Source organism: Gymnoscopelus microlampas (assembly GCF_963454915.1).
Source record: "Gymnoscopelus microlampas genome assembly, chromosome: 9".
NCBI lineage: Eukaryota > Metazoa > Chordata > Actinopteri > Myctophiformes > Myctophidae > Gymnoscopelus > Gymnoscopelus microlampas.
This window is the reverse complement of record NC_139946.1, coordinates 9,499,427-9,527,064: the sequence shown is the minus strand read 5'-3', so window position 1 is coordinate 9,527,064 and position 27,638 is coordinate 9,499,427. Positions and strand designations below refer to the sequence as shown.

Below are 27,638 nucleotides of genomic sequence, written 5' to 3'. Positions count from 1 at the left end.
AGGTGCATATGAAAATGAAGGACCTCGTACAGTTTCTCATGTAGAGCAGCATGATGGTCAATAACAGACTGTGGTTGCCCTGAATGAGCCCCAGATGGGATTAAAGTGTAACATGTGTTGGTGCTGAAGGCAGGCTATACTGTGTGTCCAGCCAAACCTTTCTTATAAAGGTTGAATGAAAGAGAAAAACATAGTTCAATGGACTGTTAACTACTGTTTGATGATCTGACAAGTACAGTAACAGTAGCCTAATACTCTACTGCTACCACCTTAGAGTAAGGGATAAGCAGCAAATTAGATGCTTTACAATGCTGCAGACTGCATGAGTGCTGCCTTATAGTGAATAGGGAAATAAGGAACATTATGTAACAGAGGTGTTGTGATGTGGAATGTGTGACATCTAGTGACTAAATGTTGTCAATTTATACATCTTCTATATGACCATGTCCACTCGCCAAACTGATTTTGAACTGACACACTTGATGTGATTTGTCACGAAAGGTTTTTCAGTTGAAAATCTGTTTTGCACGACAGTGTACAAATTAGGCTTTATGGTTTATGAGTACAAAAAGACACATTTTCTCCAATAATTTTATTCATAATTTTAATATAAACAGTTAATTGTTGAATAATTTACACACAGCAAGATTTTTATTTTCATATCATTCCAACATTTTCTGTACATGTCACTGCTTGGCTCTCCTTTGAAAACATAGAAAAAATAAATTGTCAAGCGTTTATTTAGTCATGGCACATTTTTGATCCTGTACAATATGTGTATTTCGCTTTGTGTGTCTTTGTATGTATTGTAGTACACGTGACGTGTGTATGTGTGTGTGCATGTGTGTGTGTGTGTGTGTGTGTGTGCGCGCGTGTGTGTGAATATGACAATATAGGTGATACATAAAGATAATGGCACATTTGGATCCAGTGTGAGGGATGAAGTGATTTCTGTGATTGTGGGTGGGTGTTGACATACTGTACATATGCACACATATACACCTGTCGTCTGTATATATATATGCAACTGTTTCAACATAACGTATACATAACGTATCCCAATTAATACATCAGCATATTCAACAATAAATGACATTACATTTAGTAAAGAGGTATCCTGCAAGACTACACACAGCATTCTGGGGACCATCTATGTGCACTGAGAGAGAGAGAGAGAGAGAGAGAGAGAGAGAGAGAGAGAGAGAGAGAGAGAGAGCAGCGATTAGAGAACACAAAGAAAGCCATGGTAAAGACTTCAACCGAGGACAACACAGACACAATTCCATCTATAAGAACAACATACAGGGGCCAGGATAAGAGACAAATACATGGTGTTGTGTAAACTGGAGCAGACCACTGGACCGGCAGACAGATGGACTAGAAGACCACCCTTTCAAACTCTACAGTTTTTTGGCAGGGAAATCGACCCTGTGACCTCCGCGTTCCAACCCAGCACTCAAACCCCACCCCGCAAACAAACCCAAACTTTCTACTGTCTCACTGTCAAAACCCCTCAGTAACACTAGCTTTACAAACAATACCGACACACAACAGTTTCAAAGAAGGGAAACATTTGCATTACTTTACATGTATTCCCTTAGGAGGACTCGTTACACATTTGGCCAGATCTGATTGTTTAACAGTGGTGTTTTTTTCATCAATAAACCAACAACAAATAGAAAACAGTTCATAATCACACTACTGAGACATTATTTAGGACATACATAGATAGCTTTAGGTGTTTCATCTTGATGCTGCCCCATGACAAAGGGATTGGCAGCCGCCTTACAGCTGCAGGCTTTACAATCTCCACATTAGATTGGGATGGATATATATATATATATGAATATAGCTGTGGAACCATCAGTAAAGATATATTTTATTTTTAGCTTATTCAGGATTTCGTCACTCGTGTTTTCTCCCTAAAGGAACGTGCAGTGGTCTTTTCCAGTTTTTCACATCGAAAAAAAAAAAAAAAAAAAGCAACAGCAACAGCAAAAAACTAAACAAAACAAAACTAAACCTAAAGACTGTCTGCTTGTCAGAAACAGTGATACTTTTCATTTCATACTTTTGCGACAGGTGATATTTGTGACCTAGGGAAAGGCTTCAGGGGTGACATGCTATAGTATGACTGGTCGGGGTGGTCTCAAATGCATGACGTCTCGTAGGGCAACATTCAGAACATGCATCAGCTTTAAGAAACAGGATACATGGTGAACATTTCAGGCCACATAGGTCTGGTTACACAGGTAAGCCCTCAGACCAGAATTGTGCTGCTCCTATGAGTATACTGATAGAACTCAGCTCTGCTTTCTTGTGTAGTGGAGGGGTGGAGGGTGGGGTGCAGTTGGGGTAGTGTCATGAGCAAAAAAACCATCTATTTTTTAATTTTATTTAGAAAAAGTTATATACACATTGATAACAATGTTAAATTCATAATGTACAAGAGTAGTAAAAGTTTACAGTCAGAAAAAGTAATTGTATTTGCCCTCCCTATTTTGGCTAAAAAAGAAGAAAAAGAAAGAAAAAAAAAGAAATAGAAATCAACATCTCTAAAATGTAATACTTTTTTTCTTTTCTTTGAAACAATACAATAATACATACAATGGTTTGTTCTCACCCTGCACTGCGTTGCTAGCATGCTCTGGTCAACCGCTTCTTAGGTCATCAGAGTTCAACTAAAACAAACCTAAACATCCCACTGTCAAGTGCTTTCATTTTATGGGGGCGATTTCTGACGCTATTTACAGTTTTTGGAGCTCGTCAATCTGCTGATTAAATTTAAAAAACAGAATGCTTTTCAAATGGAACTAATGTTCTCCCAAATGTGATGCAATAACTGGACTTCATCACATGCGTTTTGGGGCATTGCTGTCAAAATGGCTGCCGATAAGCAAAAATCAATTTGCGTCAAATTAACAAGCTATCTGCTGGTATAGATGGTTTGTTTTTCATGCACATAGCAAGCCAGAGCTTAGCAGAGTCAAGACACAAGGTCAAAATGTGTGGGGATGGGGGTGGAAGGGGGTGGGGTGGAGGGGTAAAAACACGAACATAATTCATTTAATCCCAAATTACAGTATTATCCAGCCAAGCAGTTAGAATGTTTTCTTTTCTCTGCAGCTAATAAAGAAAACCCATCTCCTGTCTATTAAATGCAAAAAAAAACATAACATTTGAATAAGAATTTTTGGGAGGTGGGTAATCCTCTTTAGTGATTGGTGGAGACACATGCCAGTCAGTGATGGCTCTGCTGGGAGGGGCTGAAGTGGACTGGGTGGGAGGGGTCAGGAGGGCTGTCAGTCTGAGCAAGGCACTATGGGTCATTGGGTCAGGGGCCCTGTTTGCTTTGCCACTTCTGACCTGCAACGCTCCCATCCAGCCACTAGAGAGCAGTCCAAACCAAATCACCTCAGAGAGAGAAGATGTAGTACTCCTGATCTGGGTCATCTTGAAAGGGGGTGGGGGTCCAATTTGTCGAGAGTTTGGGTGTTTGTAGTTGAAAACATGCCGTAGGGCCGGTATCTCCATTAACTTTTGCTAGGTTGCTGAGAACTTGCGCTTCGGTCAGAGAGTAGATAAAAAAGGTAGGTAGGTAGCTCTTCTTCCTCCTCATCCTCTTTCTCCTCCAACCACAAAGCATCAGGCCGCCTCCCTGAGACGAAAGTTACAATCTAGATTTCATTTCTGTTTAATAGTTCTTATGGCACACAGGATTGTCCCAGTCCAGCTCTCCTCGACAGAGGAGGAGGTCATCCCCTTGAAAAACCTTTGACCAGCCCAGACATGTCCGTGTCCTGATCGGCCATTACAGACCCAATCCATGGCATTGATATAAAATAAAGGTTATCTCTTAATATTCACAGTAGAAAAAATTTACATACAAACACAAAATCAGAAAACAACATCAGAACAGAGAGACAAACCGACAAAACAAACCGAGTACGACTGGAGGAAACATGGAAAGGCTTTGAGATTTTGAGTGTTTTTTGACTGAGGAGACCGCTAACTCAGAGAGAGAGACAGAGAGGCAGGGAGAACAGAGACGAAAAGAGGAATAGGGCATCCTGCATCGAGGGCTATCAGCTGAGGGTTGCTGCGAGAGATGAGATAACATATGGGTCTAGATGTGACTTTAAAACATGAATGTTCAGGACAGCTACTGTAAGTTGCCCTCGGCCATATGTGGATGATTACAGATATGTATTGAAAGTCCAGATAATTAGACATTTTTAATCTGAGTCATGCTAAAGGTCACCTCCTCCTCACCAAAAACCCCAGCAGAAGCACTATGACATACAATCCATAATGGTCATGGGTAAGGACCAGTTTAAGGGTCAGGCAAGGGACAAAAGATTGACAAGACTAAGTAGCACTACACTACTTTTTTCCAGCTTACGTAAGTCTCTGTAGTACTCCAAAAGCACAGACCTACCCCTTGTCTTAATGCGACAACCTGCCTGATTTATTACTTAACTATTGAATAAGTGCTAATGGTAAAAACATAAGCAGACAGGTACACCAGCTTGAGAGATTGTGCTTAAAATACTGTTCTTTTTTTGTTTTGTTTTGTACTGTTTTAGTTTTTATACAAACAAGTTGCATCATTGGATCAAAACTCTTCCTAAACGTTCACGGCTGTGCTCCAATTCTAAAGGTGCATGCTTCTATACTGCAGTGGTCTTGGCCAGGGTCCCTGCTCTAACGTATAAGCGTTTCCACACTGGGACACAGGGAGAATGACAAGAAAATAAGAAGAGTAGGGTCAATTAGTATATCACAGAGCAAAGGACTTTAGTGTTTTTGGTGCTGTACTGACCATATTCACATGGCGGCCATTTTGCTCCTACATCATTCTTCGGGGATCAGAAAGCCCGCCCGACGGGGTGGTCAATTTTGTTAAAACTTGATGTGATATTTGAAATGATGGGATATTGGTTGATTGATGGGGATGACTTAGGCTCTTTAGACCAATTCCTCCATATGCACTGAGGTAGACTCTGGCCAAACACAAAGACAAAGACAACTATACGTACTAACTAGCACTCCTTCCACTTGTCAATAGCTACTCAGCCTGTACAATAATAAAAACTAGGTTTTCAACATCACTCCACCCCTGAACACCATGAAAATGTTTGACTAAAAAGCTAACTGCGTTCTTATACAATGACAAATGATCTTAATAAAATAAATAAGATATCTGGTCATTTCAAAGATATGGGCACCATCTGAATTAAAAGTTGCATATGTGTGTACACCACCACGAGATAGGAAACATAGAGCAAAGGTCAAGACACGATTTCTGCCATATTTCTTTTGTTGAGGTCCTGTACACACAGTTGAGGGGCATCATTTTTTTTTCTCATTTCTTTTTAGGTTTTCACATACTATGCCACAGATTATTTACAAAGTACAAAACAAAAACAAGATTGTAGCTCTTCTGAATGATTAGCTAAAATCTAAGTCTTATATCATTATATCAACTTTAGGCACGTCTGAGTGTCAACATGGTGGCTTAACAACACAGACGATGGCCAATCCACAGTGTCATCACTAAAGCACCAAGTGAACTCGGCAATCTAATCTATCGCTGACCTAAATGAGGCGCGCTGCCCTACAGGCTACTCTCATTTTAGAAAAGAGTATAGTTCCTTAAAACAAAACATGGGTTTCACAATATGTATTAAATTACCACTTCTTTCTGTCTTTCATCCAACTACATAATATATGGAGAGCACATAGGCCTGTGTGTGTGTGTGTGTGTGTGTGTGTGTGTGTGTGTGTGTGTGTGTGTGTGTGTGTGTGTGTGTGTGTGTGTGTGTGTGTGTGTGTGTGTGTGTGTGTGTGTGTGTGTGTGTGTGTGTGTGTTGCACTAGCCAATATCAAGCCTGGATGTGGCTCTGTGTTTGCGAAGGCACTGGTAAAAGATGGAGACAGCTTCTCCACTCTCTGACTCCAATTCAGTGGGTTACATGTTGCTGACAGTAAGCCACCAACACTTTGGCTATACTAGAAGTGCTTAATGCTGATTGGCTAGATTGGCTACCACACTATTCTAAGTGTTCCGAACAGGGACTGTCAGTTTGTCTCATCTTATGTCCATACAGACAACAGATCCTAGCTGAGACAGCTGTGTCTCAGAGCGAGAGAGAGAGTGAGAGAGAGAGACAGACAGAGAGAAGAGGATGTTGCTAGAAATATGTAGTGGTCCTGGATGATGTGTTGTGAAACTGAGGGCCTTTGAGCGGCTGACTAATAATGCTGCCTCGAATACAGTGACAACCAACGAATGATCTCAGTCTTTATGCAAAACATTTGGGGCAAGTAATGAAATGGTAAATCTTTGTTACTTGTAACTTCGAGGGCATTAGGGCAAGGTAATGGGGTAATTCCTAGCAGAGGGGACAAGCACACTGGTAAAACAAATATATTCGTTTTTATGTAAATGTATGAATTTTTGCTTCCCTTGATTACGGAAATATAATGCGTTAATCGTGTATATTAATTTAAGGGTGTGGTGAGGGCATTAGGTTTGCCAACAGGCACAGAGTCTGAGGGACGAGAGGAAACACGGGTGCCAACTAAATCCTGGAATGTCAGGCCTAAGTGAAACACTGTGTTCTAACTGCGACTGTACATGTGATAGGAGGGAGAATAATAGGATTAAAAATCTCTCTTTCTCTCTCACACACACACACAGCTCCTCTCTAGACTACGTGGTGCGGACTCTGAATGCATTCGGAACTTTCCGGATCATTCTCCAGCCCTTGACCACAGAATGTGGAAAAATTCCACCAACCTGATTGTGAGCAGTGGACTTGACAGCCAATGGGAATCGCAATAGGCGGGGTGGGTGTTGAAGGGTCAGGGCAGGAGCTTGTGGGTTCAGGGCAAACTTAATGAGGACAGTGGCATTCAATGGCCATAATGTGTGAAGTTAATCTCCCTTTGCTTTGTGTACTATATCCAATCTCAGGCCAGCTAAGAACAAATACTATTACTGTCCCTATTATCCACTGAGGGACTCACCATACATCAGCTGAAAGGAGCTCAAATTTTAACCAGGATGGGAAACAGACTATTTTCAGTGGCCAGCCACCATGACTGATGCATACCAAATGTCACCACCCACTGTCAGTACTGGTAATATAAGTCACGGGATCATTGCAGGTTGGTTAACCACTTAACCACTGAGCCACTTAACCACAAAGAAATCTAAATTGTGAGCATATAGATTGCCATTTGACCAAATTTACTAAACTGTTTCAATACGTTTTTATTTTCATCTAATTTATAACGACATGCCCAAACTTAGGATGTCATGGTTAAAGTGGATACATATCTGCCAAAGTGGCTGGTACAGTAGGGTAGCTAAACTTCCACCTTCAAAATGATCCTAGATTTGGCTTTATTTTCCCATCCTGCTCTAACCCGAGCAGCAACTACGACACTGACAAGCACCACTGTTAAACCAAGACAACGAAGTACAATCACTAGGCGATGACAAGCTCTTCACAGACTCTCTAACCTCACTGGTAATAAACACAGACCGATAAGACAGATAATCGACTCGATCACATGAATGTTATAGATGTGTGACGACCTGACTCCAGCTTGATCGGCCAGAGACACAGCAGAGACAAACATACACCAGGTGCACTTCAAACCTAGAAAGACCTCATTCCCCTTTATAAAGCTTTCTCTCTTTTTTTTTTGGTTAGTGTGTGTATTTGTGTGTTTGCTGCAAAGAGGCCTCCCTTTGACTCCCACTGATGAGAGTTCATCAAGGGGAGAAGGATTTAAAAAAAGTTATTTCTAGGGTGTTTTCCCTTAGCCCATCCAGTTGGACAGAGTACTAGAAGGACTGGAGGCCTAAGACACACAGAGAGCACTGGCGGTAGATTAGTGTGATTTGTGGGGCTAGAAATAAGATAATAAAATAATAAAACCCTAAAGAATAAAACTGATAAAAAAAAACATCTTACCAGCATAGCATCTGATGAAAAAATATTACAAATATGAACTATGTACAAAAACATCAATATTTCATATATTATATATAAAATATTGATACATAAATACCAATATTCCATATATACTATATATATTATATATATATATATTTCTACACCCACTAAAATATATCAAAGCAGCAGCTATTGGTCAGTCTGAGGAACTCTTTTGTCCAATTCTTAACTGTTAAATATCCTTCAGCCGTATTGTGAGGACACAGAAATAAAAATAGAGAAAGAAAGTAAAAATAAAAGCAAATAAATTAAAACTATTTCACCAAAAAAACCCGATGAATCTGTGTGTAGTTTGGAATTCTGCAGAACTGAAAAACTAAACACAAAACACAAAAACAAGAAAATATCCTCTTTGTTCTAGGATTGAGTCTTTGTGAGTCACCCCGCCGTTCCAAACAGTTCCAAATTGATTAAAGTCATTGTTCAAAGGAAATAAGTACAAGCGTGGATAGACACTTCTCTTTGTTTATAGGCCACGTATAAAAAGGCCACTATTTGAGTAAAAGATTTCACTTTGAAAAAAAAAAATTAAAAAAGAAAAAAAAACGAGAAAAAAGATCAGTATCTTTAACAGGAGGCGAGGAGGGACAAATCTTGAGAGATTGAACATAAGCAGCCATCTGGTTGTCTAAGGTTTGTCGTGTTCACAGATTTTTTTTTCTTTTCTTTTTTTTTTTCTTTGTTTCCATTGCAATCAGTCCTGGAAACTTGGCAATAGTGAAAAAACAACAACAAAACAATAGATATGGTAAGTCCAAGGTGATGTGGGTGATGTTAAAAAAGTGTTAACATACACTGTGTTTTGCATCCCTCTCGCTTGCCTGTGCTTGGCAGCCATGAGGAAGTAAATAAAAAGTCCTGAGATCTGTTTCTGTGTTGAAGGGCTTCTGTAAGAATGATAGAATGAAATTAATTAGAAAATGAGTGAAGGACCGAGGATCATAAAAGGAAAAAATGGACTAGAAGGGAATGAAGGTGGAGGTGGAGTAGGGGGTGAGGAAACAGGCGTTTTAAACAAGTTCATTTAAGGAAACAGGAAATGTTAGGAAGGGCTAGATCTGGGCAACGATAAGATTCGGCCATTTTTCTTGCCACCGTTCATGTGTGTGTAGGGGACATGCTCCTCATAGTTCCCCCTGAGGGCCACCGAGGGCCCGTTGTCCCTGCCCAGGCTTTCCTCCCTCTGGGAATATGACGAGGGGTCCAGGGGGATGCTCTCCATGTTGTCCAGGTCCAGGTCAAAGTCCTCTGTCTCTGGGACCTTGTTCTCCTCGCTGTAGAAGAAAGAGAGCTCCTGGAAGGATGGGTACAGCTCCTCCCGCAGCATCTCGATTATCTCGTGGAACATCGGCCGCATCTTGGGGTTGTAGTGCCAGCACATCGACATCAGGCTGTGCCTGGATGGGTTAAAGTGAAATGATGAGGAATATGTAATGTGAAAAGAGAGAGAGAGTAGGGACGAGACAAAGAACCGAGGACAGGGGGCATTATAAAGACTAATTACAGCTATAAAAAAGGGAGCGCGCCCATGAAGGTGCGATACTCTGCCTATGAAGAAATCTGACTTGCATCATAATGGATAATGGATTTTCCCCATCAATTAAGCCCATAACATCTCCTTCTACACATAGTTTTAAAGTCAACATACAAAGGAGTGACAGTATTCAGACAGAGTCAATGTGCTGTGTATGAGATAGTGTGCCATCATTTACTCACATCCTCTCAGCGCAGTTGTCTGGCCGGTCCAGGAAGCCTCCGTCCATAACAAATTTGAGGACTTGCTCATTGGACAAACCCTGGTAGGGCTGCTCTGCTAGCGTGCTGATCTCCCAAAGCACCACGCCAAACGACCTGGAAATGAGCGTGCACACACATCAGAATCAGAACGGAATGACAACATGACATAAAATCATTATATCCAGTAGGGGTGCAACAGTTAATCGAACTACGTAATAGATTGAATCGATTATAATAAAATAATCTAGTTTTCAAAAACTTTCCAAAATAGTGGGAAAAAAGCATGTTGCATCGCTTCTGAGCACCATTGTACAACAAAGTATAAAACAGAGCTTAAGTGGTTAAACAAAATAATCGAATTAGTTGGCCTGGGCCGCAGCGTGGCGGTCCAGGCACCCTAGGCTGCAATGCCAGCCTGACAGCGTGTCGCGGGTTCGACTCCCGTTCCCGACGGCCTTTGCTGCGTGTCAACCCCCCATCTTTCTTCCCATTTCCTGTCAGCCTACTTTCCCTGTCCCTCTCTAATAAAGGCATACAAAAGCCAAAAAACAAAACAAAAAAAAATCTTTAAAAAAAATAATCGAATTAGTTGATTATAAAAAATCTATTTGATATTTTGAAAAATATATACAGCATATACAAAAGAAAACCTTCTCAATTATTCAATTAATCAAAAAGATAATCAAAAGAACAATCGCTAAGAAAATAATCGATAGTTGTAGCCCTAATTTCCAGACACAGCGCGGAGAAGTTGAGCTCTGCAGCTATACAGCAATGTCTGTTGAAGCTACTGACTGCTCCAGTGACATACCAGCAGTCAGAGTGAGCAGTGAAGACTCCGTCTTTCAGAGACTCCGGGGCCATCCACCTGACAGGCAGCAGACCCTTCCCTCCCTTACGGTAGTAGTCCGTCTCATAGATGTCTCGCGTCATACCAAAGTCTACAGGACAGAGATGCAAGGTTAGGATTCAGTATGAAAAGCATGTTCATAATTATAAGTATGCACTATTTTGAAATTGTGAATATGTCCTGCGATACGTACAGTATGAACACAGCCTTTTGTACATTAACAATTTGTCTGCTCAAAACATTTGGCTCAAACCAGCTATGAGAGGAGAACCACAGCACCTCCAATCTTGACGGTGAAGTCCTCTGCCACCATACAGTTCCTGGCTGCCAGGTCTCTGTGGACAAACTTCTTGGCGTTGAGGTATGCCATGCCGTCCGCAATCTCTGCTGCCATCTGGATCATCAACTTCAGCGTCGGGGGAGGACGACCAGTTGGATTGTGCTGGGGACATACGGATTCAGAGTTAGTTATGCATGGAAATCTCCTACATGAGCATTCTTTTGAGCATTTACCCCCAGTGAGGCCATAGGCACTTGGTAAGGTAACTCTACAGAAGAATTTCAGTCAAGAGGACAGTCCTTAGGCAGAGGATACACATAGCCGCACAATTGAAATTGAAATGGTCAATAGGGAAAAAAGCACCGTCTTTGCCAAACATAGAAACGTATCTAACCCTAGAAAGTATTACATTTATTTTTCATGATGTCCAAGACCTCATAGGAACCCTGAATATGTAATACTAATAATATGTACCTCAGAGTCTGGTCTGAGACATCGCAGGTAGCTCTTCAAGTCTCCATGGGTCATGAGTTCCATCACAACCAGGGTGGGCTGGCCTTTAGACACCACACCGAGAAGACGCACCTGCACAAACAAACAAAATCGTAAGTTTCACTGTTGCACTAAATTTGGTGAGTGGTTTGTGAGATTAACCCCAGAACATAATCGCCCCATTTTTCCTTCAGCCTGGTGGAGACACTGTCTAATGTTAATTACAGTATGTCTCCATTATATGCTCTAAAAGTGTGAAAAACATATTTCTAATTTCAGCTGGTCTTTGAGAATGGAGAGGAATCTATAATTTATGGTTCATCAACTGCCCAAGTGATTGGTAAAGGTAAACCGGTAAACATTTGGGACTAAAAGAAGAATAACAGATTCTGAACAAGACATGAATGAGGAATCATACCACGTGGTGACAGCTGAAAGCTTTCATGACGGAGGCTTCATTGAGGAATTCTATTCTTTCTCTGAGGCTGGCAGATTCATTGACCGTTTTGACGGCCACGCGCGTCTCCGGTTCACCCTTCACAATGTCCTTGGCGATGCCCTCGTAGACCATACCGAAGGAGCCTTGACCCAGCTCTCTGAGGACATTGATCTTCTCTCGGCCCACCTCCCATTCATCTGGTACATAGACTACACACACACACACACACACACACACACACACACACACACACACACACACACACACACACACACACACACACACACACACACACACACACACACACACACACACACACACACACAGCTTTGTATCAATATGCTTGTGTGGACATCAACAGTTTAGGATGGCAATTATATGAATGCTTGAATGTTTAACATTAAAACAAAAAAATAGCAGATCTACAAGCTCACAATGTGCCCGACGCGATGTGAGCTTGTAGATCTGCTATTTATTTATTTTTTGACACCAACACACAACTTGGTATGAATCAGGCATAACTCCAACCTAAACCTAACATCTAAATGTCCCCTAACCCCAACATGAATCTTTTCCTAATTGTAAGGCTATATCTTTAAAAATCGTTTTAACCATAAAACCATTTCTCTTGTGAGGACCAGGGAAATGGTCCTCACAAAGTGTATTCTCAAACTAAATAAATAATAAACTCAAAAGCCTTTATTTTTTCCAGCCAATGCCTTTTGTTCACCTACTAAATTGGTCTGGCAGAATTTCCAGAATTAGCAACATCCAAAAGACTGTAATTCCCCACCCTGAAAGTGGGATTATCACCGTCTATCCTCAATCTATTCAATCTGGATTAAAAAAAGATTTGATATAGCCTACTGTAAATGTACTGATATGTACAGATGTAGAGTGTATGCGTGTGGGATTATATTTTATAATTCAATCAGTTTCATTGCTGTACCCCCCCCCCCCTTCTTTACACCCCCCCCCCCCTTTTTTTGTACTGTGTACATATAGTGTTTTATATTTGTGATGATATTTAATGTTTGGTGCTATTTTTTATACCGGTATGTTAATTAATTGAATACCTAGGACCCCAATGGAAACAAGACCGCAAGGACGTTTTTGGTGTTATCCTTTCAGACAAGGTGTTTGACTGTACTCGTGCCGTTTTTACATTTCTGTCTAATAAAATATTGAATCAATCAATCAATACTTTATCCACTGTGGCATAGGATAAGTGTATTTACTTACCATCATTGGCACTCAGGTACTCTGGGTTGGAGGAGGCTATAAGAGGTCCTGTAGGGCCCTCTGTTTGCCTACAGAAGTAAGTTATGGAAATGATCATCACACAGCGTTAATATTTGAATCTTCACCAGGCTGCATGTGTTGACCTTAAGGTAGCTCAGTGTATATTTATGTTCAATAGTTCTAATTTGAGATCATTTACGCTGCTCATAAAGAAATGCAACAAGTAATGTTTTATTACTACTGTATGCAAGCATGTACATGACATCATGTCTTACTTCTTCTTGAAGACCATGAAGACTGAACCTCCCACAATGAGCAGCAGGATGATACAGATGACTGGACCAATCACAATCTTCAGCACACTGGTGTCTTCTGCAACGCACACATACAGTACACACACACACACACACACACACACACACACACACACACACACACACACACACACACACACACGTGCACGCACACACGCACAGAGCAGCCATTGATCAGTCACTGGGTCTTATGATAGTGACTGGTTGACTAGGCCCGGATAATAGCGATTAGGTGGAGAAAGGAATAGGTCAAAGATTATCAATGGCTGTGAATTATGTAGCAACACCATAGCTGAAATCGGTACCAGTTAAGTACACATATTATAGGTCAAGGGCTTTTACAAAATCTGCAGAAATTACTATAAGCCTCTTGGGCTTTTTTTATTCTCCACAGTGTACATTTCTTCTTTCTCTCTACCGCTGTATTTAAATACGGCCAACATTAAACTTGAACCCCACTGCACTCGTCTTGATAAATCTAATAATAACCTGTACAGTTCGCTTATCAATACCAGTTCGATTAAGACAGTGGCCGTGTTGTCTCTTGATCAGTGGTGGAAAAAGTTCTCAAATTCTTTACCAAAGTAAAAGTACCAATATTGCAATATAGAAATACTCTGTTCCAAGTAAAAGTCCAGAATAAATAATCTACTTGAATAAAAGTACAAAAGTATTGGCATCAAAATTAACTTAAAGTACCAAAAGTAAAAGTACTAAAATATTTGAAAATAGCTGATCTATAAGATGCGACGCGTTGTGAGCTTGCAGATCGGCTATTTTCAAATAGCCAAGGTATTAAATTGGGCTGAAGTGGTTAATGTATGTTTTATAATGGAATCATTTATATCTGAAATGTAATTAGTAACTAAAGTTTACAAATAATTGTAGTGGAGTAAAATTACAATATTTTCCTCAGAGATGTAGAGGAGTAGAAGTAAAAGTATTGAAAATTGGAAATACTCCATTAAAGTAAAAAAAAAAAACCTCAACATTGTACATAAGTACAGTACTTAAAGGACGACTTCACCACTTTTCAACATATCTTCATATAATAGGTCCTCACTAATGCTCATGATAAAATGATACCAATTTTTTTCTTGGTCTGTGTCTCATAGGAGGGCTGTGGACAGTCCAGAAACCCGTCTACCAGTGACATCATCGTTAGGCAGGATTTTTTTTTATTCCGATTTTTATTAAGGCGAGAACAATGGGATATATTATTGCATTGCAACTTTCCAGGAATACAAAGCCTGCAGTTTCTATTAGCTTGGATTCCCCATCGATGATGTCACTGGTAGACGGGTTTCTGAACTGTCTACAGCCCTCCTCTGAGATTAGAAAAAAATGGTACCATTTTATCATGAGCTATGATTAGTGAGGACCTAATATGAAGATATGTTGAAAAGTGGCGAAGTCGTCCTTTAAGTAAATGTACTTCGTTACTTCACACCACTGCTCTTGATGCATCAGGTTTCATCAGAAGCCATCTGATGTTAGAGATAGATTGTATTAAGACACTGTCGCCAGTCTTACTGTTGGGCATAAAGAAGTAGGTGGTGTCCGTGAAGGAGCCGTTCCCTGCCAGTGAGGTGGCCCGGATCCTCAAGCTGTAGTTCCCAGGATGCACCAGTCGAAGCTTGGTGCCACCAGACTTCATGTAGGATGGTCTCGACACACAGGATGTGTGAACCTGTAGGAGGAGTTAACATTTTTAAAATACATCTTAAGACACACATGTTTAGCATTGCTTTTACCTAGGTTTTAGCGTTATTTCTTTTAACGTTTACTTTTTTAAGTGATCGTCTTTTTATATATTCCTTTTTTTTATAATGTCTTTTATTCCTGCCTTTAACCCAATTCCTTTGGGTTGCACCTGTTGTATGATATGTACTGTAGTATATAAATAAGATTTGAGTGATTGATATGTATGTATGCAAACATACTCTGAGGTAAGGAAAGCTTTGGAGAAGACAACAAGCTGGTGAATATATATATATATATATATATATATATATATATATATATATATATATATATATATATATATATATATATATATATATAGCTGTGTGTTTATGCACAACAGCCAGTTGTCCAGTCCACAGTTCTAAGTGACATAAGTTAAGACTTTAGTGCAGTTAACTTCCACTTTTCCATGGAGATGTTAATGCAGGAGCATGAAACAAATTGAATCCAGGATATGTAGTCTAGGTCAGTGGTTCTCAAAGTAGGGCCTGGGGACCACCAGGGGTCCTTGAGGGGGTTCCAGGGGGTCCCCAGAAAAATGTGTTAGAATAGCATCAAAATAAGTCTAACCACTTTAAGTCTATACTGATCTATTGTGAACTATTTAAACATTCTAACACAAATCTTGTCAGGGGGTTCCCTGGCACAGAATGTGCCAGGGAACATTGGGTATGCGGTCAAATGCATATTCATTTGAGGTGTCCTTGACATGAAAACGCTTGATAAGCACTGGTCCAGGCTTTAGGATGGATGAGTAAGTAAGTAAGCAAAGCAGTGTGATTTCAGTGCAGTGCAGTTAGTTGCACTGGCGGTGTCATCTGAGACGCCAGGCCATCCTTGCCACTGCATCCTACTCTTCCTTCCTGGCTCTGTCGCTATGGTAACAGAGCTGCTGCTGGCTCCTAGGGTCAGGCGGTGCAGCAATGAATAGCAATGAGAGACGAGTGCTCACATTCACAGTGAGTAAACAACAACCGTGCGCATGTGTGTGCGTGCACAAACGCACGCACGCACGCAATACCAGCATAAACACTGGTAGCATGTTACTAAACAAATATTTCCTTTGTGCTTCCATCTAAACAAGGGAACAGGACTTAACTTATCTAAGAGTACATACTGACCACTTCACTTGCATCATTCACCTCCATTCTGTATGAGCATTCCTTGCTCTCTTTCAGGGGTGCAACAGTTTATCGAACTAACTGATTTAATCGATTATTAATAATAATCGATAATCGATTGGAATAAAATATGATCATTATGGGGAAATAATTCACATTTTGCGACATGTTGTGAGCTTGTAGATTGGCTATTTTTTGCTATTTCTGTAGGGTGGTTAATCACACAAATCAAAAATGTACTAAATAAAATAAAATAAAACGCACTACTCGATTATTCGAAAAAGTAATTTCTAGAATAATTACTAAGAAAATAATGTCTAGTTAGTAGTTACAGCCCTACTCCCCCCCCCCCCCCAACTCCATCTACCTGCATCACCATGTTCACATTTCTTCCTCTTACTTTGACCAAAGTCGTTCCATGCTTTCCCAGATCATGTTTAACGATTGTGTTCCAGCTTGGATCAATGAAACTAACGTAGTATACTTTTAAGTTCCTATTTATCTGTACCACCATGAAAACAAATGTTTCAAGGTTTAACTATTTAGACCTATACCTTGTTATACCTTTCAATCCGGGAGCCATCTCTGTGTCTCATTAGTTGTTGCTATACACATAGCAGCATAATTATTTATCTATTTTTTTAGTAAGAATTTTAACGTTTTCAGAAAACCTTTTACTACTTTTCTCATTATATTAATATTGTATTATCATTCAAATCTTAGTATTTTGCCAATTATTTGGGGCTAATCCAGCCTTTTCCCCCTCCTCTCTGGTGTACTTACATCCATCTCCCCAACCTTCCGGTAGAACAGCTCATAGAGGATGATGAGGCCGTTGGGAGAGCGAGGCGCCTGCCACTTGATGAACACAGAGTTGGGTTCGTCTGGGAGCATCTCGTGAGTCACAGGACCTGGGATGTCGTCAGCCTTTTCTGTACAGCACAGGAGAGCACATAGACTGTCATTAGAATGGAAGTAACAATTAAAACAACTTATTGATCATTTAAAAAAATATATATTTTAACCCATTCAATCCAGGAACGCATCTACATATGTCTTCTAACAGTTTTCTGAAAACCGTATGTTTCTATATCAGTGGTTCTTAAACTTTTTCATGACAAGGACCCCCAAAATGTATTTGGCCACAGACCCCCCCCCATTTGAAAATATTTTATTCCAGGGACCCCCAAAGATTTGAGTGAAAATGTTTTCCTTCAAAAACATATATTTATATTCAAGTATTTGCACATAATGTTCAAGATTTTTCAAAAATAGCATATCTACAAGAGCTTGTATGAGCTTGTATATCCGCTATTTTTGAATAGCCAAAGTATAAAATAATGGTTATAGCTCAAATCTAAAATGACACAGATGAGTTCCCGGTCTTAATGGCTTAATAGATTTTTTTATTGTTTTTTTCAATTTGAGGAAAAATAGCTCAAATTGCAGATCTACAAGCTCACAACGCATGGCATTGCGATGTTTTTTTGTGTGACACCGTAGTCACACAAAAGTAACAAAGAAAAAAGCGCTGTGAGCTTGTAGATCTGCAATTGTTTTGGTTAAGTCTGTCTGTGGGTTTTATAAATATTCAACCAATGACACGTATTAACAAGAGCTTGCAACTAAATAATAACTACATAGGATCCATAGCAAGACAGGTCCTCCCTTCCATTTCCTGACAATTAACCGTTTTAGACATAAGAGGTTTCTACCCGACAAAGTGTCCTACCTTCGGGCATGGTACGAGCGCTGACGTAGGTGGCCATGCTGCAGCGGTGGATGTCAGTAGGATCGTTGCAGGCCAGGATCTCGATCTTATAGCTGGTGAAGTGGTGCAAGTTGGAGATGACCGTGGACTCCTTGAGGAACACCTTCAGCTCCACCTGAACCCACAGAAAGGTGGCCCGTACAAAGCTACAGTTAGAAATAGATATTTAATCACTTAAACCCTATATTACTTAGTTGATCCGTGTCCCAAAGGGCTCTATACTAGGCCCCCTCCAGGTTTTGCGCTACACTCAATGTCTTCACTGAAAATGGCCGATCTTTAAGCTTGCAACGCAACGCTTTGTGAACTTGTAGAGCTTTTATTTTCACCTACTGGGCGCCCCAGGATAGCGACACTAGTGTTCGTGTGGATAAAATAGTTCATGATGATGGATCAAACTGTAATAGTCCACAGTCATGCACTTTGTAGTGACATTTTGTTTCGAGAGAAGCTCTTTTGAAACTTTCAAGACAAAGCCATGATTTGTAAAAGGTACAATAAGTGATCATTTTTGTTTAAAACTAAAAATATTTTGTTAATAAAAAGTTAAAACTCTATATTCTGATAGTAATAGTAAGAGTGTTCAGTCTCCCCCTCTGTCCAGCTCTTTAGTAAATAGAAAATACATTTCCAGGTGGGAAACCAGTTTTATCCAAGGAGAGAAAACCCATTTATCAATTTGATAGTGTTCTGGGTCCAATTTTGTTTGCTAATGTTTTGTTTCATCACTTCTAATTTCCCTTGTTTCGCCTGTATTTCTCTCAGTAACAGGGGCAGACCCCTGTTACTGGACAAACACTCTACAGTGTTATTTGAACAAAGAAATATCACTTACCGCAACTTTAAATATAGTTGTTTTTTTTTTTCATTTTCCATATTTTCTATGAGTGCAAAACAATTGACAATAGAATAACAAAGGGTGCGAAACCTTGGATCCCTCCTCTCCATCTTCTCCGGGTGTAGGGGTGGTGGAGGCATTGGGCAGACTGGGAGGCATGGTCAGGAAATTGGGCAGGGTCTGCGTGGCATTGGCCACTCCCACTGAGCGTCTCCGCCGAGATGGTCTGCAGAGACAGAGAGGAAAGGTTTAATCGTTGAATGAATACAATACCAGAATTGTAGGACATTTTCCCGCCTAAAAGATAAATAAACTTCAACCATATCAGAACCATATAAGGATTTCCAAGGGTTTTCTGTTGACTACATGTCTTCTTTGACTACATGTCTTATTATATCGTTGCTGTCTGGCAGAAACCAGCAAACTCCATTTTGACGCTTTTGCATATTTTTCCATAAATCAGTGCTACTGAACACCCTTTAGGTCTGTGTGTTGGTAAAAAAAAATATTGAACCAATGAAAAGTATGAAAAGGCGCTTATGACAAAACCAGCTAACTCCATTGGATCCTCAAACTTTCTGCTAAACCAGCTAACTCCAGCAAAGGGGGATGGAGTTAGCTGGTTTTGCTGACACCAGGCTCCACCACCTTTTGACCTCCAACCTCATTGTGAGCTTGGAGGTCCATTCAGATTCAAAACCTCCAAACTCCGCTTTTTGTTTAGTTTTTTTTATTTCCTGAAAAATTAACATTTTGGAGTTAGCTGGTTTCTGACAGCAGAGATATTATATCCATGCAGGATGTAACGTATAATAGTATAGCTTCCATCAAATCCCTTTATGAAATAGTGTTTTGCGACATGAGGCAGAAGAAGTGCTCAGTATGGATTAAGCTCTGGACAGACAGCCGAGAAGCTCGGAAGTGCCGTTACAAAACCTAAGAGAAAGCCAGTGGGAACCTTTGCTCACACTAACCTTTACAGCATGGGGCCATGTTGGATTACTCACATTTTGTCACCACCTTTCAACTGCCCTGCAACATGCAGTTCCCAACACTCACCACTGGGTGGTGTCAACCACCAACCACAAGTTGAATTCACTAGGTGCCAACTAGCAGTCATGAGCCTAAGACCATCAGGGTGGTAAACTGACCAAATGACTTCAGTTGACACAGGACACCTTTGTATAAGATTAGGTAAAGTGAAATAAAAAAAGGGAATGCATCATCTTGGGTGGAGGCAGCTTAAATCCTTATAGCTGGCGAGGACAGTAGGGCTGGGCTAAACTTTTATATCAATATTTTATCCATATCTTGATATGAGACTAGATATCGTCTGGGGTTTGGGATATCGTAATTTAAGTATATATATATATAAGTGTTGTCTTTTCCTGGTTTTGATCACATGAGTCCTATTTTATGCTTTCCAAAATGTTCAAAGATTTTCAAAAATAGCTTATTTACATGCTCAAAACACATTGCATTGCGACGTTGTGAGATTGACTGTAGATCGGCTATTTTGACTATTTTTGAAAAAAATCACACCCTGTGTGAGGGTAGCGGCGCCTTTGACACATTTTGTCATCGATATGTGTTTATAATGTGTTTATAGCCATGTGTCACGTGAAGCTTGACCAATCACTTTGTTGACGGGTCTGACCAATCAGAACGTTGACGGGTCTGACCAATCAGAACGTTGACGGGTCTGACCAATCAGAACGTTGACGGTGAACACGGACAAAGTCAGGTATAGAGCAGGATCCGCTCTATACCTAAAGGTATAGAGCGGCTAGCGCCGCTAAAAATAAAAACAAAATTCACAATACATTATTGTCACAATATTGTGGTCACAAATATTGTGACATTAGATTTTGTCCACATCACCCAGTCCAGGGGAACAGTAAAATGGTTCCTTTCCCACAACAACTACTGCCCTCTGAGCAATCACAAAACTGCTACAGGCGAGCTTCTCAGTGTAGAAGGCACTGGTTACCACAGGCACCTCCCAGGGATGACAAGAAAAGAGTGAGAAGATTTTGGTGTTGCAGGGGTGTGGAGCAAAACAAAACAAGTGTAAGATTGCAGAGAGAGCAGATAGGGGAGGCTTTCACGGCATGCAAGGTAGAGAAACATCTCAAAATATCCGTGTGAAGGAGGATAAAAGGGAAGCACAAAGAACAAAAGTCCCTCGTTTTGTTTACCGTAATGTAGTGATTTGTCTTACACCAAAGTATGGGATCAAATCCCAACTGAGGTGTGCGTGTACTGTTTGTGCATGTGTGTGTGTGTGTGTGTGTGTGTGTGTGTGTGTGTGTGTGTGTGTGTGTGTGTGTGTGTGTGTGTGTGTGTGTGTGTGTGTGTGTGTGTGTGTACGCAAGCTTAAATGGAGGGGCGGCAGTCTGCATGACTGCACCCCAGACTGGCATGGATGATAATGAGCACAGTAATCACTCTCCTGGGAGAGAGGAGGATGTGTGTGTGTGTGTGTGTGTGTGTGTGTGTGTGTGTGTGTGTGTGTGTGTGTGTGTGTGTGTGTGTGTGTGTGTGTGTGTGTGTGTGTGTGTGTGTGTGTGCGCGCTACCACTCTCAGCCCCCCCACTAGACTGTCCCAGCACAAAAACAGGCCCCCCCCTCACTCCCTCACCACACACACACACACGCACGCACGGGTCGCAGAGTTGGCACAGAGCCTCTGTGGGACACACACATCATGACGGCTGGGACAAACAAGAGGTGATCCAATCTGGCTGGATGGAAGAGGGCTCCAGTCCTGCTGATCAGAGCACAGTGTTCCTGTTCCTCTGTCACAAACAGCCACAGGGGCTTTGCCCTGCACACCAGCCTATTCACCCTGCACTCATTAAGCCATTCAATCCGGGAACGCATCTGTGTCATTTTAAGATTTATTTGGCTAGTCAAAAATAGCAGATATACAAGCTCATAGCGCGGCACTCGGTGCACTTTTTGAATGTATCTTTTTTAAAGCGAACATTTGTCAAATATTTTGTTCCAGGGACCCCCAGAAGCAAAGATTTGACTAAGACTTACAAATGTTCACTTTTTAAAAAAAAAAGAAAGATTTGCAAAAATGTTCCTGATTTTTCCAAAATAGCAGATCTACAAGCTTGTAGCGAGCTTGTAGATCTGCTATTTTTGAATAGCCAAAGACATCTAAAATGACACAGATGCGTTCACGGATTGAACGTGTTAAGCGGGAGGGGATTCACACAACCATGCCGGCAAAACACACTGACCTCAGTTTGGCACCCCATATTAAGGTAAGGTGCTGGGAAAGCACATGGCAAACAGTAAATCGTTGTTGTCGGGCAGAAACCTCCTAGCTCCATATTTTTTACTTTTTGTGTTTTTTCGTAAATTAATGCCCTACTTGATCATACTACAGTGTCACACAAACGCATCAAAAGTAGCAGATCCACAGATTTTCTTTTCTCTCTTTCAAAAGGTATTTCTTTTATTAAATTGTCAGGAATGTCAATAACACACACACACACACACACACACACACACACACACACACACACACACACACACACACACACACACACACACACACACACACACACACACACACACACACACACACACACACACACACACACACACACACACACACAGTGCCCAGTGTGTGTGTGTGTGTGTGTGTGTGTGTGTGTGTGTGTGTGTGTGTGTGAGTGAGTGTGTGTGACCCCACTGTGTCACCCCACTAACAAACATACATACAGTACAATACAGTTCTCCCATTCTGTATTTTATGTTGCTATGCCAAACAGGGAATTTGCTCTGTGTTGTCTCTGGGCTGTATTTACAAACAGCTTCTGCTTGGGGTACTGTGTCAAAAGGTTTCCGTGTGAATATTTCCAAGTGTGCTTTTGTTTCAGCTCCTGTAGGCTACAGCACAAGCTTACGTCAGCCTATTTTCAGGTGCCATGTATTAAGAACATTAAACAACCTCTACCAGCCTGTGTGAACATCACAATGATGTATGTGTGTGTGCGTATATTTGTGTGTTAGCCCCAGGCCTTGTCATTCACCAGCGCATCTATCAGCCAGCTCTGCCTGCTCTTCCACCTGCCAGAAGAGCCTCCGGTATCAAACCAGGAGAAACAACGTTTCTCATATTTCCCTTGCATGGCCATAAAAACAACATTGCTTGTGCTATTTACAAACCTGGACTAATCAAGACAAAGGCGGGATCTAGTAAACAAGATATTGGAAGTTAATAATTCCCCTCCAGTGTCAATTAGTGAATTACTGTATACTAAGCATTTCACAACTGACTAAGTAGCGCTGTGAATCAACCCAATTGTTTGATCAATCTAACAATAGGCTTAAACATCGTCAAACACTGCGCTTACGAGGTTCTTTAGCATTAGTCATGTCAAGCTCCCTCGTGTCAATCATTATACTGAAACAAATCAACACAATCTAAAGGGCTTCCTCTGACACAGCTTACTTATGTATTCTATAGTGGACATCAATTCTCTTTCAATTCAATACATTCAGAAAGCCAATTGAAAGCAGAACTAGTTATAGAGGCTGCATTCTCAGTTTCTTAAAAAAAAAAAGCGTGATCATCCACAGCAGAAGATTTCCCGTTTTTTTTTTACGCAAGAAAAACCACACCCCGTATTGACAGAATTCAAACTGAGCTGACCCCAACCCTGCGGTATACTGCATGTTGTTATATACACATACATTATATAAGGACGTGCAGGTTTGAGCTTGTCCCAGCACACCTGTTTGCTCCTACCCGATTTGGCCTCCCTGTGTAAAGACGCACATCAGTCAAACCCAGGATTCAATTTGTAAAAAACAGAGGGCGACATTTTCTTAACCACGTAAGCTTTATGTACATAAAGGGCTTACGTATTCTTAACCACTTAAGCCCTTCGTACGACAAATAGTGAAAATAGCCGATCTACAAGCTCCCAAAAGGAAACGCATGTATTGCATCGGACATAAAAATTGAATGACCAGAGTCGGTGATAGCAAAAGTAGATTCAGAGGCATGGATCCCCCCCCCCCCCCCCCCCAGCAAATGGAACCCTGCTCAAACCTGGCTTGTAACATTCAGCCGGCGGTCATGCCACGCACCTGATCTCAAAGACCTCGTTGTGGAGGTAGTTCTCAAAGGTCTTGCGGTACTCCGTCTCCTCCTGCTCCTTCTTGAGCTGGGCATCCGTCTTGGGGCAGGCGCAGCACCTTGCCCCCGAGGTGGGCTCGTCCGTCTGGTTCCACTTCTGCTCGTCCCCGGGGCCGAGGTGGGTGGGGATACGAGACGGCAGCTTCATACCTGGGCATAGGCAAGGTGGAGGTTTTAAGTGAAAGAGGAGAGAGAGAGAGAGAGAGAGAGAGAGAGAGAGAGAGAGAGAGAGAGAGAGAGAGAGAGAGAGAGAGAACACAAAACAGAAGGTCAGTGAGACCCAGTAGTGGTGGGAAAAAAAGTTCATTTCCGTGAACGAGCGATTTCGTTCACGTTCACAGCATTGATTAGTTCAAATGATTCGTTCAGGTTCTCGTTCAGTAGCGCTATTTTCTAGTGTTCAAAATTTACTCGAGTAAAAGCACAAAAGTATTGGCATCAAAAATAAAATATAAAATAGGGCTAATGTGGTTAATGTATGTTTTATAATGTGTGTAAAACACCATCGCGGGAGCGTTTTTTTTACGTCGCGCGTGAACGTAACAGTTTCAGAAAGTGAGCGAGCTTGTTCACGTTCGCGGCAAATTAACTAGTTCTTTTGAACGAATCGATCATGAACGACATATCACTAAGACCCAGGCAGGCAGTGCAGTGAATGGCACTGTACTTCAACCAGCAGCAGCATGACAGAGGCATGGGCAGTGGTGGAAAATGTACTCTGATTTCTTTTTACTGCGGGTAAAAGTAGCAATACCACAATGTATGTATGTTTACAAGTAAAAGCGCTGTATTCAGAATTTTCTTAGTACAAAAGTCTTGGCATCAAAATATACTTACAGTACCAAAGTAAAAGTACTCTTTACATTTTTCTGAATTTGCCTAACGTATTAAAAAAATTGCAGATCTACAAGCTCATGATGCGACGAGTTGTGAGCTTGTAGATTGGCTATTTTTGAATAGCTGAAGTGTAAAATAAAGCGTAATGTATGTTTTGTATTAATAATCTATCTACATTTGCAAAGTAACTAGTAACAAACCTTTTCAAATTACTGTAGTGGAGTAACAATATTTGCTTCTGAGATGTAGTGGAGTGGAAGTATAAAATACAGAAAAATGGACATACTCAAGTAAAGGAATAAATACTTCAAAATTGCACTTAAGTACAGTACTTGAGTAAATAAGTACTTCCACCACTGGGCATGGGTCAGACTCGGAGTGCCCTGAGGCAGCTAACCTTGCAGGCAGTAGTCAAACTTGTACAGGTCACTGTCCTCGGGCTGCTTCCGACAGATGACCCGGTAATGGGTGATGTTGCCGTTGGGGTTGTTGGGGGGCTTCCACTTGAGGATGATCTGAGAGGAGGAGTTAGAGGAGGAGATGGGGTCTAGAGGCACCGAGGGCTCTGAGGGAAGAGACAGGAAGAGGCACATTCCAAACTTAACTCTGGCAACATGGAACCTTTGAAAAATGCATAAAATGAATTCATAAAACCCAAGAATGTCATGTTCATAACTATGAATTCCGCTGGCCTCCAAAATGCTATGATAATAATGATTACCACGGGTGTTCTGACACGATATAATCGGAGGGGCCCGCGTTCCCAACGGGCACAGATGCACACTGTTCACCGTTTTGATGCTATGCAATATTAGCTATAATCTCACACGGTCAAATCATATTCTAATCAGATTTGAATCCAAATCTTATAGTATTATCAAAGAAAATCAATACATTGAATGCTAATCATTACCGGTATTTATGGTCATTATAAAATGTCAGGCAATGTACAGTATCACAAAGTTTGTGCCGTTCAGCAACCAGTATCAGCATATTTAAATAGCCAAAATAAAAATATTTTACACAAAATATTAATTGGCATGTTATAAATGTACTAAAGCTGTAGAAGCCAGTATCTGATTCTGCACTTGTCATGAATAAATAAATAGCACAATCAAAACGAAGTCTTGACACACAGCCTACGCACGGCTTGTCAGAGCCTCCTCATTTTAGAGCAACAAAAAGAAAGGCTCAATTTGCTGATCATTAAAATATATTTCTTGTATACTGCTATTGACATGATGCTCGCCATAGCCGACATCAGCCCGTTTCTAACTGAGGTAACGGGTACCACACTGGGTACTCTAACAACGGTTACAGTGAGTACTCTGACAATAGGTACAACGGGTATTGCATAACCGGGTGCCCGAAGGGTAAGTACTGTGTGTGTGTGTGTGTGTGTGTGTGTATATATATATATATATATATATATATATATATATATATATATATATACACACACATACGTACATTTGTACTACTTGTACATATTTGTAAAGTGTGTGTCTGTGAACTTCTGTGTCTGTGAAGCACTGCAACTCACTGGTGGCGTTGGTGCGTACGTATATGATGTCACTCTTGGCTCCATGGATCTGGTGTTCGTCAGAGGCAGACAGCTGGGTCTTGACCATGATGGCGTACTGAGTCCACGGCTTCAGAGGTCGGATCAGGTGACCAGGCTCCTGCTGCTCCCTGTGTTCGGTGGCGCGGGAAGGTGGGTCTACATCTGCAATCACCCAGCTGTTGGACCCGCAAGCGTCCTGTCCATCAAACTCAGTCACATTGGAATAGGGCCTGGGATAAGGGGACACAAGAGACAAATTGAGAGAGAGATAAAATGTTTGGATATACAGCAAGCTTAGATGGATCAAGCTAGACCACTACTCACTTTTTTTACGATTGACTTTCATGCAAACCGCTATAGGCCTTTGCAAGCCATAGAAGGGTTCATGTCTAAAGTAATCTATGAAACCATAATTGAAAATGATTAAGTGATTTGACAGTGAACTAGAAAAAGTGCTCCTCGGAGCACAGGTCTCTGCCAGGTCAGGTAGAATCGGCCACCTGGTGGCGCTATAACAGGCCCATGTGAAAGATTTGGGTCAGAGGTTTGGAATTGGCATCCAGGGAGTGTGTGTGCAAAGTTTCGCTGCGATCAGGCCAACGGTGCCGGAGATTAGCTGTTCACAGACAGAAGGACGGACGGACAGGGTGCAAAACTGTTTTGCACAACTAGTTTGTTGAGACTTATTGGCTCACACAGCAATCGAATGCTTCCACCAAACAGCCTGTACATCGAAAACTCTGAAAATCCACAGAAAATAAAGAGGATGTCCCAGTTGTCCCACCTCCCCCCCACTTCCATTTCGCATTTGAAGTCGTGTAAATAAGTCCTCATGTAAATCAGCTTAATCAAAGCCCATTTAGTTTGCTACTTATCAGAAATAGAAAATAAAAAAATATATATTGAAGATATTTAAGAAAGTATTTATGTGGAGGTTTTTCAGGTTTTTTTTGTGCAAAAAATGTATGAGGCGGAATTACACACTCTTTGTAGCAATCAAGGATTGTGGAAGAGTTGTCTGGTTTGAGAGACAGTGAACTGGCCCTTATCCAGGTACTGTAACAGTGACCCACAACCATTTCACTGCAAGTTGTACAACTGTGACAAATCAAACCTTGAACCGCAATTGGCCGTGCTTAGCATGGTAAATCCAAACATCGTTTGTCTTGTGAGCAATAGGTCCATTCAAATGCTCCTAAAATGTTAGGATTTGATG

The 27,638-nt window shown here is 41.1% G+C and overlaps 1 protein-coding gene across 1 annotated transcript in view; it reads right to left on the bottom strand.

Annotated features, from left to right (window-relative positions):
- Positions 1–587: 587 nt before the first annotated feature.
- The window catches only part of insrb (insulin receptor b), a 109,840-nt gene continuing 82,789 nt past the window's right edge, over positions 588–27,638 (bottom strand). Inside the window, exons 9-23 of the mRNA XM_084065738.1 lie at positions 26,402–26,652; positions 25,256–25,423; positions 23,973–24,171; positions 18,951–19,086; positions 17,984–18,137; positions 17,035–17,183; positions 14,918–15,074; positions 13,346–13,442; positions 13,071–13,138; positions 11,808–12,037; positions 11,372–11,482; positions 10,897–11,059; positions 10,579–10,708; positions 9,747–9,881; positions 588–9,427 (exon numbers count right to left, since the gene is read on the bottom strand). Coding sequence (XP_083921864.1) covers positions 9,073–9,427; positions 9,747–9,881; positions 10,579–10,708; positions 10,897–11,059; positions 11,372–11,482; positions 11,808–12,037; positions 13,071–13,138; positions 13,346–13,442; positions 14,918–15,074; positions 17,035–17,183; positions 17,984–18,137; positions 18,951–19,086; positions 23,973–24,171; positions 25,256–25,423; positions 26,402–26,652 — 2,503 coding nt within the window. The 3' untranslated portion in view covers positions 588–9,072. The remainder of the gene's footprint in view (positions 9,428–9,746; positions 9,882–10,578; positions 10,709–10,896; positions 11,060–11,371; positions 11,483–11,807; positions 12,038–13,070; positions 13,139–13,345; positions 13,443–14,917; positions 15,075–17,034; positions 17,184–17,983; positions 18,138–18,950; positions 19,087–23,972; positions 24,172–25,255; positions 25,424–26,401; positions 26,653–27,638) is intronic.